General features: G+C 42.9%; 1 protein-coding gene across 1 annotated transcript; it reads left to right on the forward strand.

The window, feature by feature from the left end:
• Positions 1-15,205: 15,205 nt before the first annotated feature.
• On the forward strand, positions 15,206-16,050 carry LOC147442654 (uncharacterized). The gene is made up of 3 exons (XM_086529406.1): positions 15,206-15,280; positions 15,581-15,677; positions 15,761-16,050. The coding sequence occupies exons 1-3, from the start codon at positions 15,206-15,208 to the stop codon at positions 16,048-16,050; spliced, it is 462 nt and encodes a 153-aa protein (XP_086385532.1).
• The last annotated feature ends 286 nt before the right edge of the window (positions 16,051-16,336 follow it).

Below are 16,336 nucleotides of genomic sequence, written 5' to 3' on the forward strand. Positions count from 1 at the left end.
ATGTGTGATCTGCCTTGAGGTAAGTTGTACTGATTCATGTGAAGCTTAGAGGCGCTTAGTCACTGTCCAAGCTTGTGGGAGAGCGTGGTGTTCTTTCTTGAAACAAGCTTAGTAGATCTCTAGTCTCTCCAATGAGAGTGTGAGCATGTGCTTACGTTATATGTGATGCAGCATCAGGTGCGACTTGGAAACTGATTGTGATAATTACCTTGGTGACTTGGGTCACCCGATTCTTGAAGTAGAATACTGTTGATTCTCTATTGTGCAGAGCTCCCTCCATCTTGTTGTTGCGGGTTGGTTTTAGGTTGCGGACATGGTTTTGAATTTCTCCTTCTTCTTCTTGGCACCCGGCCTATGTATATCCACTGAGTTTGCCGTGTTGGTTGACTCTCCCACTGCAGATCGATTATCCTTACACCGGGCACTCGAGCTTTGATGCAGATGTGGAGTTCGTTCAGTTGTGCTTGGAGTTCTTCTTCTTCTGTCATCCACTTAGCGAACCCTGCTAACCATTCATCCATCCACAAAAGTTTAGGGTTTTAGTCTTGTCAACTAGAGGGTTTCATGAAAGGATCCTCGGTGGGGGCACCAAGAAAATGATAGTCGAAAATAACATGCCATATGGGGTGGCCTCTACACCACACATAGCTTGAACATCCCCAAGCATCATCTCAAGGTAGGAGTAATCCTATAGGTAGAGAGGGGGCACCACCTAGCATAAGTGCGACTAGGACGCAGACATACATGACCTAGGGTAGCAAAAGTGAGATGCCCTCTAGGTAACCAACATGAAATGGTGATACAGCAAACGTCCACATGTTGAGAATGCCTAGTCAACAGTTAGGAGTGTGTGTACGAGGGAGGTATGTGACAAGGTCGGAATAGAGTATACTGATTTATTGGAGAGGCCGCAAATGATGGAGCACAAGCAGGGTGATATACAAGAGACAAAACATCACATGAATATGGGAAAGAAAAACTAAGGAGAACAGATAGTGGACCCCAAAGATCAAGACAACATAGCACCCTTTTATTGGCGATGATGATACTTACAAATGGTGGTCTTGATGGTTACAAACCTGGCTCTTGGCACTAGGGATGCATGATGGAATGCGAGCGTCATATGGTGCATTGTGAAGTTGGAGTTAGCGGGAAGGTTAGTTCAGGGAAAAAATCAAGACAATGCAGCCATCGATGACGTCAAATCACCAACACTGAGATCGGCCCCAAGGTAGCATGGTGTGGATGCATTCAATCCTAGCGTGCTCATGTTGCCTTGTGGGGGAAGTAGCGACTGCCTTATGTGCATGGAGTGGTCGTGACTAGTAACTCAACCATGGTGTGGTGGATAATGGGAAAATGGTGATGTTGCCAATGCTAAGATGCCCAAGCTTGCAACTCAACATGATGCCATGAGTTCTCTAGCTTTGGGTGCATTATGTGCTTAGTGGTGCTTACAATGTAGACTGCATGGAGCTAGTGTATTCCTCCTTCCTTGTGTCTCCCTTTGTGCTTAGCGGAGGCCTCTTTATATAGGCTTGAGAGGTGTTCCTTACCCAATGGTCCTTGCTAATATCCACTGGTCCTTGTAGAAGATCTAGATGCCTCTCTAGTAAGAGAGATAGAGAGAGAGAGAGAGAGAGAGAGAGAGAGAGAGAGAGAGAGAGAGAGAGAGAGAAAGGTAGAGATAGAGAGAGAGAAAGGTATAGAAAGAGAGAGAGAGGAAAGAGTGGGGTGGGGAGAGTTTTCTTTACAATCCAGTAGCCATTGGCTAGGTTATTAGGGAGGAGTGTAGTTCGGGGAATTTACAAGGGTTTTGTCGATGGTTCGGGTGGTCGATGTGATGTTAAGGCTGCCAAAATTGGTATTTGTTGCTAGAAGCTGAGATTTTACGTGTTGCTTCCTCTCGGGATCGGCCGGGGCAGGCCTTGGGTGCCACTTCTTGTTTTGGTGTTGGCAGTGCGCGAGTTGGCCGTCTTCGCCGATGGTATCGATGTTGTGTTTTTCCTCTTTTTCCATTGTGGGTGTGCATACGCGTGCCTGCAATGCATGTGTGCATGTGTGTGTATGAGTGTGAGTGTGTTTATGCGTGTGTATATAATTGAGTGTGTGCATGTATAGAGGGTGCGGTGTGTGGGAACAAGAGAGAGGGGGGGAGTAATTTTGTAAATTATGTGTATATATAGTATATATATTTATATATATATGTATATATATATATGTACATATATGTATATATATATATGTGTGTATATATATATATATATATATATATATTACGTATTTCTGCGTAGGGAGTCAGAGCGAGAGAACGAGAGTGAGAGAGGGAGGTGCTGGGGAGAGTGTGTGTGTGTGTGTGTGTGTAATGAGAGAGAGAGAGAGAGAGCGGTTCGGAATTACATCTGCACAGGCTGAAAGTGCGCGAGAGAGACCGGGGTGCCTGCGGGCTTAAGCTCCAGCGAGAGAGGGAGGCTGGGGTGGGGTGGCGAGGGACGGAGAAGGTGAGGGAGTGGGTGTGGATGAGAGAGTGAGAGGGCATGTTTCACTGCGCCTTCGGGCTCGTCCAGAGAGCGTGCGAGAGGAAGAGAGAGAGGGGGGGGGCCTTCGGGCTGCTTTTGGCTGACAACGAGCGAGGAAGGGGGGGGCGTTAATGAGGTCAACGGGGTAGGGTGATAAGAGAGAGAGAGAGAGAGAGAGAGAGAGAGAGAGAGAGAGAGAGAGAGAGAGAGAGAGAGAGAGAGAGAGAGAGAGAGAGAGAGAGAGAGAGAGAGAGAGAGAGAGAGAGAGAGAGAGAGAGAGAGAGAGAGCATTATTATTAGCTAGGCTTTGGGTTGTTTAAACAGAGTGAGAGAGAGAGATAGTGAGGGGAAGAGAGAGAAAGAGGGAAAGATAGTGAGAGAGAGAGAGGGAACGCGGCCAGCCGATGGGAAGAAAACAAAAGGGGAGAGAGGGGTGTGTGTGAGGCCAAGAGAGTGTGGACGAGAGGAGAGGGTGGTTGAGGTATGGCGGCCCTATCAGAGGGAGAAAGACAAGAGAAGGGGGGGATAAGGGAGAGAGAGTGCGGAAAAATAATGAAAGAGAAAGAGAGAGATTTTGAAAAAAAAAACGGCGGCCCGCTATAGGGATAGAGAGGTCCGTGATATTTTATGCACCCTTCTGGGTTTGGCGGCAATGATAATAAGGAAATAAATTTTTTTTTGTGGTTTTCTTCACCTCCGAGAACTTTAAATTCTCAGGCCGGGCTAGAAGGCGGTACGACTGATTCGGTGTCAACGTTTTTGGACTGATAAACATTAGGAAATTTCGGAGGTCATTTGGAGGGCCTTCTAAGAAAATGTATTTTTTGCACTCTCTCTCTAGAAAAAATGACAAATAAAAGAGCTGGGTCTTTCATAGTAAAACTTCAAAAAGTGTACTTTAAGTAGATTCCTTACCCCTCTGAACATTCGTTCGTAGTGATTGAGGGATAATACTCTTTTTAGTTGTATTGAATGAACAACGTCAATACGGAGGGAATGAGGCTAACATGGAGGGACGAATCCGCAGCCGCTATTCACTTTCCATTAAACCTGCACATTTGGCTAATGGCGCACTCCTCAAATGGCACAAATGTTACCCACAAACGAGCCAAATATCACCTTCACATTGATTTGGACAATGAGTACCAACCATTGATTAAGCGCAGTAAAACAAACACACATATACCTCCCACCTCCATAGACACGCTCAGAGCTCAAGGAGCTAAACACATAGATATCTGGACGAGAGGCTCTCTCTACCCTAAGAATCCAATAACTAATGCGTCTCCACCGTTTGTCAATCCTACAAGCTTATTGACCTTTGCTGGTGATGGAGAAAACGGCCTTCTGGGTTATTGTAAATCACTTACAAGAGAAGCTGGAACTTACAAGAGCATTTTCCAAGCTCAACAATGTGAGATTGTTCGCCTTTCACATTTACATTCTACAGATCAGGTTACCATTTTGCAACATAAAACAGAGGTACAAGAACTGAAAGAAAAGGTGCGAAGTTGTCAAATGAAGGACACCATCTTGGGTGGTCGTATCCGAAAGAAGAAATTGCGCAATCTTGAAACATTGCAGGTTGCATCAAGAGGTCTCAAGAAAAGAATCCGAGCATTAAGGTGATGCTTCTTGGTTGGCTACATTGTCTTAGTTAAGTAATCTCTTTGTTTTTTCTTGTTATGCATTGTTTTCATGTGCCTAAATAGTGTTAGTGAAGCAAATTTTCTGTTATTTACTTATGCATTGTCTTCATGTAGAGACTCAATCTATCCTGACAAGGAAAACATTGACCCCAAAGCCAATATAGGAAAGAGATTGAAGCCACTTATAAGTAGAAGCCTGGCAGCAGATATAGTACATGACAAGAAGTTTAAGGTTCTACAAAGAAATGTAGTGGACCGCTTTATTTCAGAGAACTCAGTGCCTGCAAAAGAGATACAAGGCACACTTGATTCACTTGGTGTAAGCAAAAGAGGATATTCGGCTATCCAAAAGTCTGTCTCATCCATCTTTGTTAGGAAGGGTATAAAATCCAAACTTCTACCATCAGCCTCAAGTGTTTGGAAAGAGAGGCTTCAGCTTAACGAGGCACAGGGAGACTATCTTGGACAGCCCTTTCATATTAAAGCAACTTACAGTGGCCATGGAGCCAACACTGTGGCATATGATGAGTTCAACAATATTTTTATGGACCTGCGGATACTACAGAAGAGAATGGTGGAGTTTTACAACATCACATTTGAAGAGTCACGTGGACTATTACATTTTGTGTTAAAACTGGATGAGTGTGAGCTTGTTAAAGAGAAAAAGCTAGAACGTGTTACTATTACTTTAATGAATAGAACCCTCTCAAAGTGTCCCAGTGATGATCCTTTATATTTTAGTGTTCAATCAGAATCTAACATATGGTGGCTTGGTGCGTTTGAGGTAAGCGATATTCTCAAGTAAGCTCAAATATTCAGATCTACTTAAGTCTCATTTATTTTGTGTTGCAGGTAAAGAAAGAAGATCATGAGATTCTATATTGGGTGTTCCATCGAACTAATATTCCGGAGCTGATTGATCGACAGACTAACCAGGGAGAGGTACTACGTCTAGATGGAAGGGGAGACTTTCAAGTTCAGTGGCATCTTGCAGGTGACCTTAAAACATTAAAGTGCATGTATAATTGTGGAATGGGTGCAATGGCAAAGTCACCGTGTTTGTTCTGCATGGAGCCTGCAAAGGTCATGAACCCAAAGTGGTGGAGAAAAGCTCCAACACGTCACATTGAGGATCCTGCTTTTCGACCAGTTTTGAAAATACCACTTGTGAATGTTCACATTTGTACAATGCATGCCCTTTGTAGAATTGTAGAGAAATTGGTCTACTTATACATCGGGTTTGCTTGGAAGATTAAGAACTCTGCAGAACGACAAGTAGCCTTGCAGTGCTTAGAAATGGTACTGTCGGATATGGGGCTTCATGGTGGCAATGTGAAAATCCAGCGGGATGAAAAGAGATCAACTGCTGAGAAGGATGTCCCATGCAAACCATCCATCGGTGGGGTGAAGGCACGGAGGTTTTTATCTAAGCCCCAAGGTACAAGAGATCCAAAGCTAACAAAACATGGAAAAATATATAACACATCTTATGTTAGCAAGGTAGAGTATCAGAGCTGGAAAAAGCTACATATTGCAGTCAAAGACCACGAACCAACTACTCGTAACGCGAAGGCTGAGGTTTGGCGATCAATAGACATCCTATTTTTGATGTGCGACAAAGATGACTGGTCACAAGGTGATATGAACAAGTTCAAGGAAAATCTCAACCTTCTGAAAAAATCATTCAAGACAGCATGGACAGACACCCAGATTACTCACTACATGGTATTATCATGTATTTCTTTCTCTCTTATGTGCAAATATGTGAGTGTAAAACATTCTAACTAATCTGTTTTCATATCCAGCACATCATCTTCAATCATTTGCCATATTTTATACAGAAGTATGGGAACCCGGCAATATGGAATACCCAAGGGATGGAAAAGTCTCATTACATGGCGAGAAATGCTTATTTCAGGCACACACGACATGGTGGCTCTCGAATCAAGGCTAACAGTTTGAGAGAACTATTTGAATGGTTCTATCGTAGAATCATTCATCGAATGCAGGCAAAAGAAGTCTTGGCAAATTCAGCAACAGCACAAGCCATCAGACATTTACAACAACAAAAAGCTAAAAGATCAATGGCATACAACAACTCCGGAGCTCGTGAAAGTCAACGAAGGTGGAGAGAGACAATGGTGTATGTGAATCACAAGTGGAGAAAGATACTCTGAGTGGATGGCATTGTAAAAAATTTATGTAATACATGATCTTATACAATTGCTACTTGAAGTGTATCAAGATTTTGCAGGTTCAATTTTGTTTTTTGGCAAGTCACCCTTGTAACGAATCATGAGATGTTTGCCATACTCTAAAAGTTCATCTGGGTTTTGTCTACCAAGAGCTAGTGCCATTGCTGTGTACGTGTAGTAATACGCTGCCCGACCACCTGTATAGCCTGGGCAGTAACCAAAACAATCTCTAGCAAACACTTTGTCAACAAGAATGACTTTATCTGCACTTTTGGGCAGCACCGGTCCACCGAAGAAGCGTGATAGTGTCTTGAATGTGTAAGTTGCTATTGAACCCTCTTGTGACATGGAATTGTGAAAAACTACTATCGGTGACTCGCAGAGCTTTGAAAGGTACTGTGCTAGGGCCGCATCCCTTCCTCGATACTCTCTTGTCCGGCGCCGAAGGAAGTCATCCTTGTCAGCAATCCAAGACTGCACATACAATGTCAGAAATGACACAAACAGAGAGAGAGAGAGAGAGAGAGAGAGAGAGAGAGAGAGAGAGAGAGAGAGAGAGAGAGAGAGAGAGAGAGAGAGAGAGAGAGAGAGAGAGAGAGAGAGATACCATGAAGCTCTCATCCTGCAGAAAGAGGTTTTCTTGCCACAGGTCTACAGATGTAGTTGACCCCTGACCTGAATGGTTAAACCAATCCTCCACTTCTTTGTTACTTTTCGATGGTCTTAGGCTTTGTCTTATTGCTTGGAAGGCGGCTTCATCAGGTAGTGTCTCCTTGTATTTTTCAGCTTTCTCAAAGCATCTTCGAAGGCATTCCATTGGATTGCTGGATGTTTCCATTGCCTCATCATCACTACTATCCTCTGAAACAAATCCACTCCTCTCCTCTTGGACTCTGGAAATAATAGCCAGGGAGAAATCCTCCCTTAAATAAAACACACTTTGCACATCATGTAAGAAGATATAGGTCCTGTCTCCAATCCTGAACTCAGGCACAGCTGGCAACATCATCTGAGCATGCTTCTCAGTGAAGTTACTGACATCCAATGGAAGTTTGATTTCTGTGGTTTTCACAGAGAGCATCTTACTTCTTTGTACTTCAATTGCCTCAACCTCAAGGTCGACTGTGTCTTCAACCTCCTCGACTTCTTGCATATGAGTTGTCTCCTCGCATTCCTCTTCTGGTGCTGCATCTTGCTCCTCTAACACCTCATCAGGATTCTGCATGAGGAATCCAAACAGGCTGTTGAGGTAAATCATAAAGCCAAAGGCTTCCTGAATGAGTTTGCATTCTTTTTGGTGCAAAGGGAAGACTGAATGTCGGCAAGAGGGTGGTAATTCCCTATACTTCTTCACTCCCTGTTCCTTTCCACCACAGTCATTTAAATGCACAAGAGTCATAGTAGGCAGAACAACCCTTCCTACCTGCACCATCACCTCAAACTTATCTCTGTAGGACTGCAAGAAATTACTGTGCTGAGCTAATAGGTCTTCAATGTCAAACTTTGGATTAAACATAGAATGAATTAGATCATACTTGTCCCCAGCACCACAAGATGCTGCAAAATCAAACAGCCTCTCATCAGTTGCAGCTGGGTCTTCCAGAGAAGACACATCCTCCTTTTCTTTACATTTTGTACTTTCTAGCACATCTGCATCATCTGAGAAGTCTATATTTCTCTTTCTGGTATTTTTCTTGAGATGTACCTTACAGGGCACCACACCCTTGTCGGGTGAGGAATCTTCTTGCCCTGGTGACCTCTCTGATTGGTCTTCACCAAGAAACTTTTCCTCAGATATGTCCTGACAAAAGTCAACAGTTCTTTTGGCAGATACATTAAGCAACTGAGCCTGCAAGGTTTGAAATCCTGGCACAAGCCCTGGATCTGGTTTCAGCCTCTTCTGCCTACTGGACCTTAATCCTAATCATCAAGAAACATAACAAGTCAAAACCATGAGCAAACATGACAATTCTGCCAAAACCAAACCATCATGATCTATCTCTCTCCCCTTATAGATATAAATATATCTATAAATATAAATAAATAAATAAATAAATATATCTGTCTCTCACCAAAACAGAAACACACCTCGTCTCTCTCTCTCTCTCTCTCTCTCTCTCTCTCTCTCTCTCTCTCTCTCTCTCACTTTGCATTTGTCTATAGGACTAAAGGCGCGCGAGGAAGGAAATGTGCCTTTTGCAAACCTCTCCGCGCGCCTTAAGTACAACTGCCAGAGAAATAACATTACTAACGGCGCGCGGAGAGAGTAGCCAAAGGAACTTTCCCTTCCTCGCGCGCCTTTAGTCCAATGGACAAATGCAAAGAGAGAGAGAGAGAGAGAGAGAGAGAGAGAGAGAGAGAGAGAGAGAGAGAGAGAGAGAGAGAGAGAGAGAGAGAGAGAGAGAGGATGTGTCTGTGTATTTGTCTATGGAACTATTGGTATTGAGGTGTGTGTGTGTGTTGAAGAACACACACACACACACACACACACCAACTGCTAGAAATACAGAGAGAAAGAGTGAGAGATCACCTTTTTTTGGTGGGGTTTGCAGGAACTCAAAGGGAGGTGTCTCCTCCATTGCTTTTCTCTGTGTCAAGCGGAGTCTGTCTTTCTCCCTCCCTCTCTCTCTCTCTCTCTCCCTCTGAGAGTAAGGACTCCCTCTTTCTCTATCTCTCTCAATCTGTGTCTCTCCCTCTCCCTATCTCTGTGACAAGCTGATCACGCTTTCTCTCTCTCTGAGACTCTCACTCTCTCTCTCTCTCTCTTTGTGACAATCTGCTCTCTCTCTCTCTCTCTCTTTTTGTCTCTCTAAGACTCTCTCTCTCTCTCTCTCTCTCTCTCTCTCTCTCTCTCTCTCTCTATTGTTCTCTCTCTTTCTCTCTCTCAAAATCACACCTTTAACGGATACACACGGCGGCGCCCCACGTGTCACAATCAATTAAAATATATTTGCATGCGGTCGCACGTGTGGTCATTATTATTTCCGTATACTTTTTGTACGCCATATAAAGCGGTCAAGAGAGAGAAAAACTACACCTCGTGAAAGAGAGTGAGTGAGTGAGAGAGTGAGATAGAGAGTGTGCAAGAGCAAAGCCTGCGTCTCCGACAGCAACCCCACGCAGCGAGATAAAGAAGGTCTGCTTCTCCCTCTGGCTTTGCCTAAATCTCTCTATCTCTGTTTCTGTCACCCACACACAAACACACACACACATATACACACCCACACACACACACACACACACACACACACACACACACACACACACAGACACTCACACACACACACACACACACACACACCCACACTCACAAACACACACACTTATACACAGACACACATCTTAAAAATACACACACACACACACCCACACACACACACACACACATTCTCTCTCCCTCTCTCTCTCTCTCTCTCCCTCTCTCTCTCTCTCCCTCTCTCTCTATACCAACGGCGCGCGTAGAGAGTCATACCCGTAGTTCATGTGTCTATGCGCGCCGTTAGTACAGTCCATTGAGCAGAGAGAGAGAGAGAGAGAGAGAGAGAGAGTATCGGTGTGTTATTTTAACCTATACTAACGGCGCGCGGACGTGTTTGTTGAGGTTAAACAGTGGTCTGTGCGCGCCTTTAGTAATGTGGATTCTCTCTCTCTCTCTCTCTCTCTCTCTAGTTATATATGCTAAGCTAGAGAGAGAGAGAGAGAGAGAGAGTCACAGAGAGTCAGAGAGAGAGAGAGAGAGAGAGAGAGAGAGAGAGAGAGATTCATAGAAAGAGAGAAGGGGATTGAGACTCTTCTTTTGGTGTACAGTAAGATGGCTAGAACAAAAGCCACTGCACGGAAGGCAGGCAAGGGTCCAGGATTAGCATCGAAAGCAAGTGGTAGATCAGCAACCCCAAAGAAAAGACTTGGAAAACCAAATAAAATTCTGAAAGGGCCAAGGATGAAGAAGCTCCAAACCTGCATGGGACTTTTCAGAGAAATCAGAAAGGCACAAAAATGTGTAGATTTATGCATACCAAAACTGCCCTTCCAGAGGATGGTGAGGTCCATATGTGATGAAGCTACCTGGGGCACCAAAAGGTGGAAGGTGGTGGCATTGATGGCTCTACAGGAAGCAGCTGAGGACTTTCTACTGGAGTACTTCAGTGACATGACCATTGTTGCAGCCCATGCCCACAGGGTTACTATAATGGACAAAGATAGTGAGACATTGAAAAGAATAAGGTGGAGGTATGACAAACTGCTAGTCCCCAATGTGTGCAAGGATAAGAAAATGAGAGAAATTTTGTTATACCCCCCGGAGCTAGTGCCTCAGCTCACAGTTGTAGATGTCACACATGATGTGAATACAAGGGCAAAGGCAGAGACTATTGCTCGCCAAACAGAGGAAATCAGGGAAGCAGAGCTTCAGGAGAAAGAAAAAGTAGCAGAGGTGTCCCAGAAACAAACAGAGTGCAATGTGACCCTGTCTATAGAGGCAATGAATCAAGAAACTCTGCTTTCAATGAAGAATGGTTTGCTTGCAGAGATACCATTTGTAGATGGAACCAGAAGCCTAGCTCTGGAAAAGGTGGACATTGATTTATTGCAGAATCCAGATGCTCAGATTTCAGACACAATTATCTATGCTTGTCTTAAGTAAGTGTTACTATCTTGCTAGCTTTGAAAACTCAAATAATAGGTTTGCTAACTCAGGTAGAGTCTCTGCAGCCTGATCAAAAGTCAACTCCCACTGCACACTCACACAGAGGTGTTTCTCCTTGATCCACAAATGTCTGTAATTATTAGACAAAAGAATAGTCCATCTGGGACATTTGAGAGCTGGTTCCGCCACTGTGCTATGCTGGAAGTTACTGTGATCATCTTCCCATATGAGAACAACCATCACTGGAGTCTCATATGCCTTGATGTTGACCAACCAGCAGTGTGGGTGTTCAATTCAATAAAAGGAACCCACCTTGAAATTAGGCTGTAAGTGTTTTGTGTCAGAAAGTGTTTATTATAGATATCCATGTAAATTTGAAGCCTCATGCTAACATCTTGACATTGCCTAATGCAGTTGTATAAAGAGGTTGTTGCTTGCCTATGGCAAGCTATGTGGAAGGTATGAACTATACAAGGCCACAATCAAAGAAGTACCTGTCCCAAATCAAACCGATGGGAATTCTTGCGGCTGGAGATGTCTTCTCCATGCAGAATATGTCCTGCAAAGCTACTTTGCATTAAAACCTTTCATGACTAAGGTACCCATTTTGCAATGCATTCAGTTAGTTTTGGTTTAGTCTATAAAAGAATTCTCATCATGTGGTCTTTCAATTTTGCAGAGTGCTTTAAAAAACTACACATATGATTATTTGCAAAGATACCGGGTAAGTTTAATACAACACCTGCTTACTATGTCTAGCCCTAGAGAGCTTGAAGATAGCGGCTTGGATGAGCGCACTATTGATCTTACAAAACATGACGTGCCACCACGACAAACCCCTACATCCGATACAGTGGAATCGCATCGGGCCGAGGGTGTCATATCAGCAAAAGATCAAAGAGTCGAGGATGAGGAAAGGACAAATGAGCATATGGAAGCAGCTAAGGTTCAACCGGAGGAGACAATAAAAGAGGCAAGTCAGCCTGTGGAACAGCCAAAAGAGCCTATGGCTGAAACCGAAGATGAGGAAAGCAGGCCTATAGATGAGCAAAAGGATATGGATGAGGAAAGCAGGCCTCGGGACGAGCAAAATGATATGGATCAGGAAAGGATGTATGAGGCAAGCCGATCAACCTTGAATCAGGCAGAAAGGGCCATGGGGGAGACCCCTGATGAAGCTTTGAATGATGACTATGAAGATAAAGCGGAGGAGAGCAACAATGACATGAACACTACAGAGACCCAGTATGGACCCTTGCTACCTGTAGATACGGTTGTTCCGGTAATTTCTATTCAAGTATGGCAAAATATGTTCAGCTTCTAACTACTTATATGTACTTGTCATCTTTTACAGAGGTTGATTATCTTGGACGTCAATGGATTGCTGCTGATGCGGGTGCCTCTCGGTGACAGAGGACCCTTTGATGATTTGCAAACGTTTCGGATGGGAACTTGTCGAGTCGTGGTTCGTCCAGGAACCAAGGAGTTTATTGAGTTTCTTCTTCCGCGCTTCAGAGTTGGCATATGGTCTTCAATGCAAAGGCAAAACTTATCGCCACTAGTTGCAATAGTTTGCAGTGTATGCCAAGCTCACACGTCAGATTTTGCCTTTTTGTATGATCAAAGAAAATGCGTTACTGTTGAGGGCCACTACCACCCTAAAAAACCAGGATTACCTCTTTTGTACAAACCGTTTAGCCAAATCGGTGTACCCTTTGATGCAACTAATACACTACTAATTGACGATACTCTCGAAAAGGGAGAAGTAAATCCGCCGGGAACAACTATCTCACCACCTTCTTTCGAGGGGCATTCCTTTGATTTTTACCTTGAAGATATTCTGATTCCATACTTACAGAAATTGTATCTCAGTCCATTGTTCACGGACGAGTTTGTACTTTCTAATGAATTAAGATGATTCTTCTATCTGTCTTTGTCTTGTCTAACATATATATATATATATAATATATAGACACAGAGAGAGAGAGAGAGAGAGAGAGAGAGAGAGAGAGAGAGAGAGAGATTTGACGTGGTAAACAAATGTATTTCAAGCACACTTTTTCACAGGGCACAATTGAAAAATGAGATCAATAAACTTCATGTCTTGAAAGTCATTTGTATACACTTGGGTTTACAAGAATATCTGTTACATTGACACTACTTCAACCCGACCATCCAACTCTTTGCACAAAATATCTTTTTCTCTTCGCCGCATCACCTTACGGCCAGCTAAGAAAAAGGAAAAATCTGATAGTTCCTTGTCCATTGACTCTTCAATGATGTCATTTCGCAAATGCTGAAGACTGCATAGCTCCCTTATTGTAACCACCAATAGTAGGCCATTCTCTTTATCAATCACTTCCACATCCACAGTAGGATTATCTTCCAAACCTGCAGAAACTTGGTCCATAGGAATGTACTTACCGTTTAGCATTTGTGATCGCATATACCAAAATGAGAGTAATAGTGATTGGCTTGCAATCATGTACTTGACAACTAGAGTATCAAGCGCGACCTCGCACCGTAAACCAATCTCTTCCTTTGCATACCATCCTTTGTCAAGAAGTTTGTCACAGGATGACTGCTGAAATGACTTGCACATGAACATAGTTTTTGTAACTCTGATGTTGTAGCTATGAAAAAGCTCTATGAAGAGTGCAACAGGACAAAAGTTTGCAATTCGAACCAGTTTGGTAGGAACAGAGCTACGCAGAGACCTTTGTATATCCTTGTAGAGCTTACTTCGCATTGCCTCCACCATTGTTTCCTCGGGAACTGGCCAGTCCACAGTGTTCCAATCGGTCGGTAGAGGTAGTTTCACCAACATGCCATTCTTATTGCCTGAGCTGAGTTGGTAAAAGTGGTCATAAAAAAAGATTCCCTCATCAGCCAATCTTTTTCTGCTCCTCTCTGAATACTGTAGAGAACCAATATGGGCATGTACAACATGGAAGAGGCCTATTATGCACTCCACAGGCTCCCATTGCTCATAAGAAGAGGGATAAACATCTGCAATATATAAAAGAAGAGTTAAACTAAGAGTATCAATAAGTACAAATGACAAATCTAATGTAATTGAGTTGTGAAGAGTAGAGACATTACTCATAACAAGCGGGAGAAACATTGCAAAATATATAAGAAAAGTTATAATGAGAGTATCAGTAAGTTCACATGTCAAGAGTACTTACAATTGCAACGTGGTTGATGTATATTTGATACATTTCCACCGTTTGCTATCACCTCTGGATGGGTAAACACACGCTGAACAAGAACTTCCTTTACAGATCTTTTGCCGATCTCAACTTTGAAATCCAACACCCTGGCCTTCCATGCTGAGCGGTAAACGTTGATACCACTAAACCTCTTGGGTCTTCTTGGTTGCATGAGGACCCATGAACCTTTGTTTATCCTTTGTCCAACCCATTGGTTGTCTGCACTTATTGAAGCTGGTATTGTAATTGAGGATATGCTACTACTTGGCCTTCTAGGCAAAGTGCCGTTGTTGTTTGTTGGTGTGAGAGACAGTAAACACCTTGAGGCTCTTGGGCGAGAAGACGTGGATGCCATAACTCTCAGAGAAAAGCTTTAGTGGAGGGAGATTCACTTTGAAAGCATTCTAATGGAGGGAAAGTGTTTCAAAATTCCAATATCTTGTGCGGGCTTAATGGTCACCCTCCAGTACGTTAATGACCATGAGAGAATATCAGAAGTGGGACCACACGCAAGCACCTAAAAGCTCGGTAAAAGTAAGGAAATTACTATGCTACAATCCTAGTTTCGTGAAAGTTTTATGCTATTTTCCTATTTTTTGAGTTTTTCCAGGTACTTTTCTACGTAACGTAGCCTTCATGCTCATTGGACGCGCTCTATTTTTCTCTCTCTTCATATGGCCCTCCAAATGACCTCCAAAATTTCCTAATGGAAGATCCAAGGATGCACTCTCATATGCCGAATGGGAAGGGAAAGATAAAGCTCATGGAAAGGCACATACGTGATGCAATAAACAACTACCCTTTCCTTAATGCACCAGTGATGCAAAAGTGGGTATATCTATATACATAATTGAAAAAAAAGTGTGAAGAAGATCAAGAAGTGTAAAAGGAAATACACTCTTGCAAAAGAAATAGCAATATGTTTTACCCATCGTACCTTGCCATGTTTCCAAAACTTATAATGCCCAATAGGTTGCATGATTAAATGAATAAAGCTAAAGCGGATGGTGAGCATGTTAGCAATGAGGAGTGGGAGTATGCACAAGGTTGTCTACCAAAGGTAATTTCTAATCAAACTCATTATTCACATATAATGTATTAGTATATAGCTACCTATACTTAAACTTGTTCTACTTTCAACAGGCGACGATGTTCAACTCAATGTGGCATGAAGGAAGGCACTTTCAAACTGATAATGTAGACAAAAATTGAACAACAAATGATAGTGGAGTGATGGGAAATTTTGATGCACAACCTCCAAACAATATGGAAAATAGATATTATGGAGTTATCCAAAGAATCTACCAAGTAGACTTTTGAACTTTTAAAAAGTTTGTGTTTGATGTGAAGTGGTTTGCAGGCATCTCGTCTAGACATTCAAGTGGTATCTACATGGTGGGCTGTACGAGATTCCATATTGGCAACACTGATATCTACATCTCTCCAGAAAGTTGTGAGTAAGTGATCTATCTTCCAAGTATTTACGAACGAAGGTATTGGTTTGTCACATGAGTCACGCTAAGAGCAAGATGTATACTAGATGACACAGCAAACATAGGAACCATTGTGGATGATCACAACAACGATGATGAGGCAGAAATGGAAGGTGAAGAACTTCCAGCACGATCGCTTGACGAAGCAAATGAGAATGACATGGATGAAGAAGGGCAAACCTACATGGAAGATGAAGAAGAAGATGAAGAGCTAGAAGAAGAGAATGATGATGAGGATGATAATTTTGATCCCTATGCTGATTTTGATGAGTTGCGAGTCCACATAGACCGTGTTATGTCCATGGAACTAGCAAATGATGATGTGGTCGATATTTAATTAATGCCATGTTTGAATGCATTGCAATGAGGATGGTGTAGCTAATGTCGATCACTTGCTTTTGTGAATGCTTTGTTAATGATCTTTTGCTAGCATACATTGTCTCTCTCTCTCTCTTTCTCTCTCTCTCTCTCTCTCTCTCTCTCTCTCTCTCTCTCTCTCTCTCTCTCTCTCTCTCTCTCTCTCTCTCTCTCTGGCTTGTTTGTTTTTAGACAAAGAGTAGCAGCAAGGCAAGCTGAGGTGAGGTGGTATTTGTAGAGGGATGAATTCACTAGGACGTATGTGT

This window comes from Adiantum capillus-veneris, chromosome 14 (assembly GCF_014529385.1).
Source record: "Adiantum capillus-veneris isolate H3 chromosome 14, ASM1452938v2, whole genome shotgun sequence".
In the NCBI taxonomy this organism is placed as follows: Eukaryota; Viridiplantae; Streptophyta; class Polypodiopsida; order Polypodiales; family Pteridaceae; genus Adiantum; species Adiantum capillus-veneris.

Excerpts from the sequence above, each read along its gene's own strand:
- LOC147442654 (XM_086529406.1), top strand. The coding sequence starts at position 15,206 with ATGAATAAAGCTAAAGCGGATGGTGAGCATGTTAGCAATGAGGAGTGG. Across the intron at positions 15,281-15,580 it reads CACAAGGTTGTCTACCAAAG|GCATCTCGTCTAGACATTCA; the intron begins GTAATTTCTAAT and ends AGTGGTTTGCAG. Across the intron at positions 15,678-15,760 it reads ATCTCTCCAGAAAGTTGTGA|ATGACACAGCAAACATAGGA; the intron begins GTAAGTGATCTA and ends GATGTATACTAG.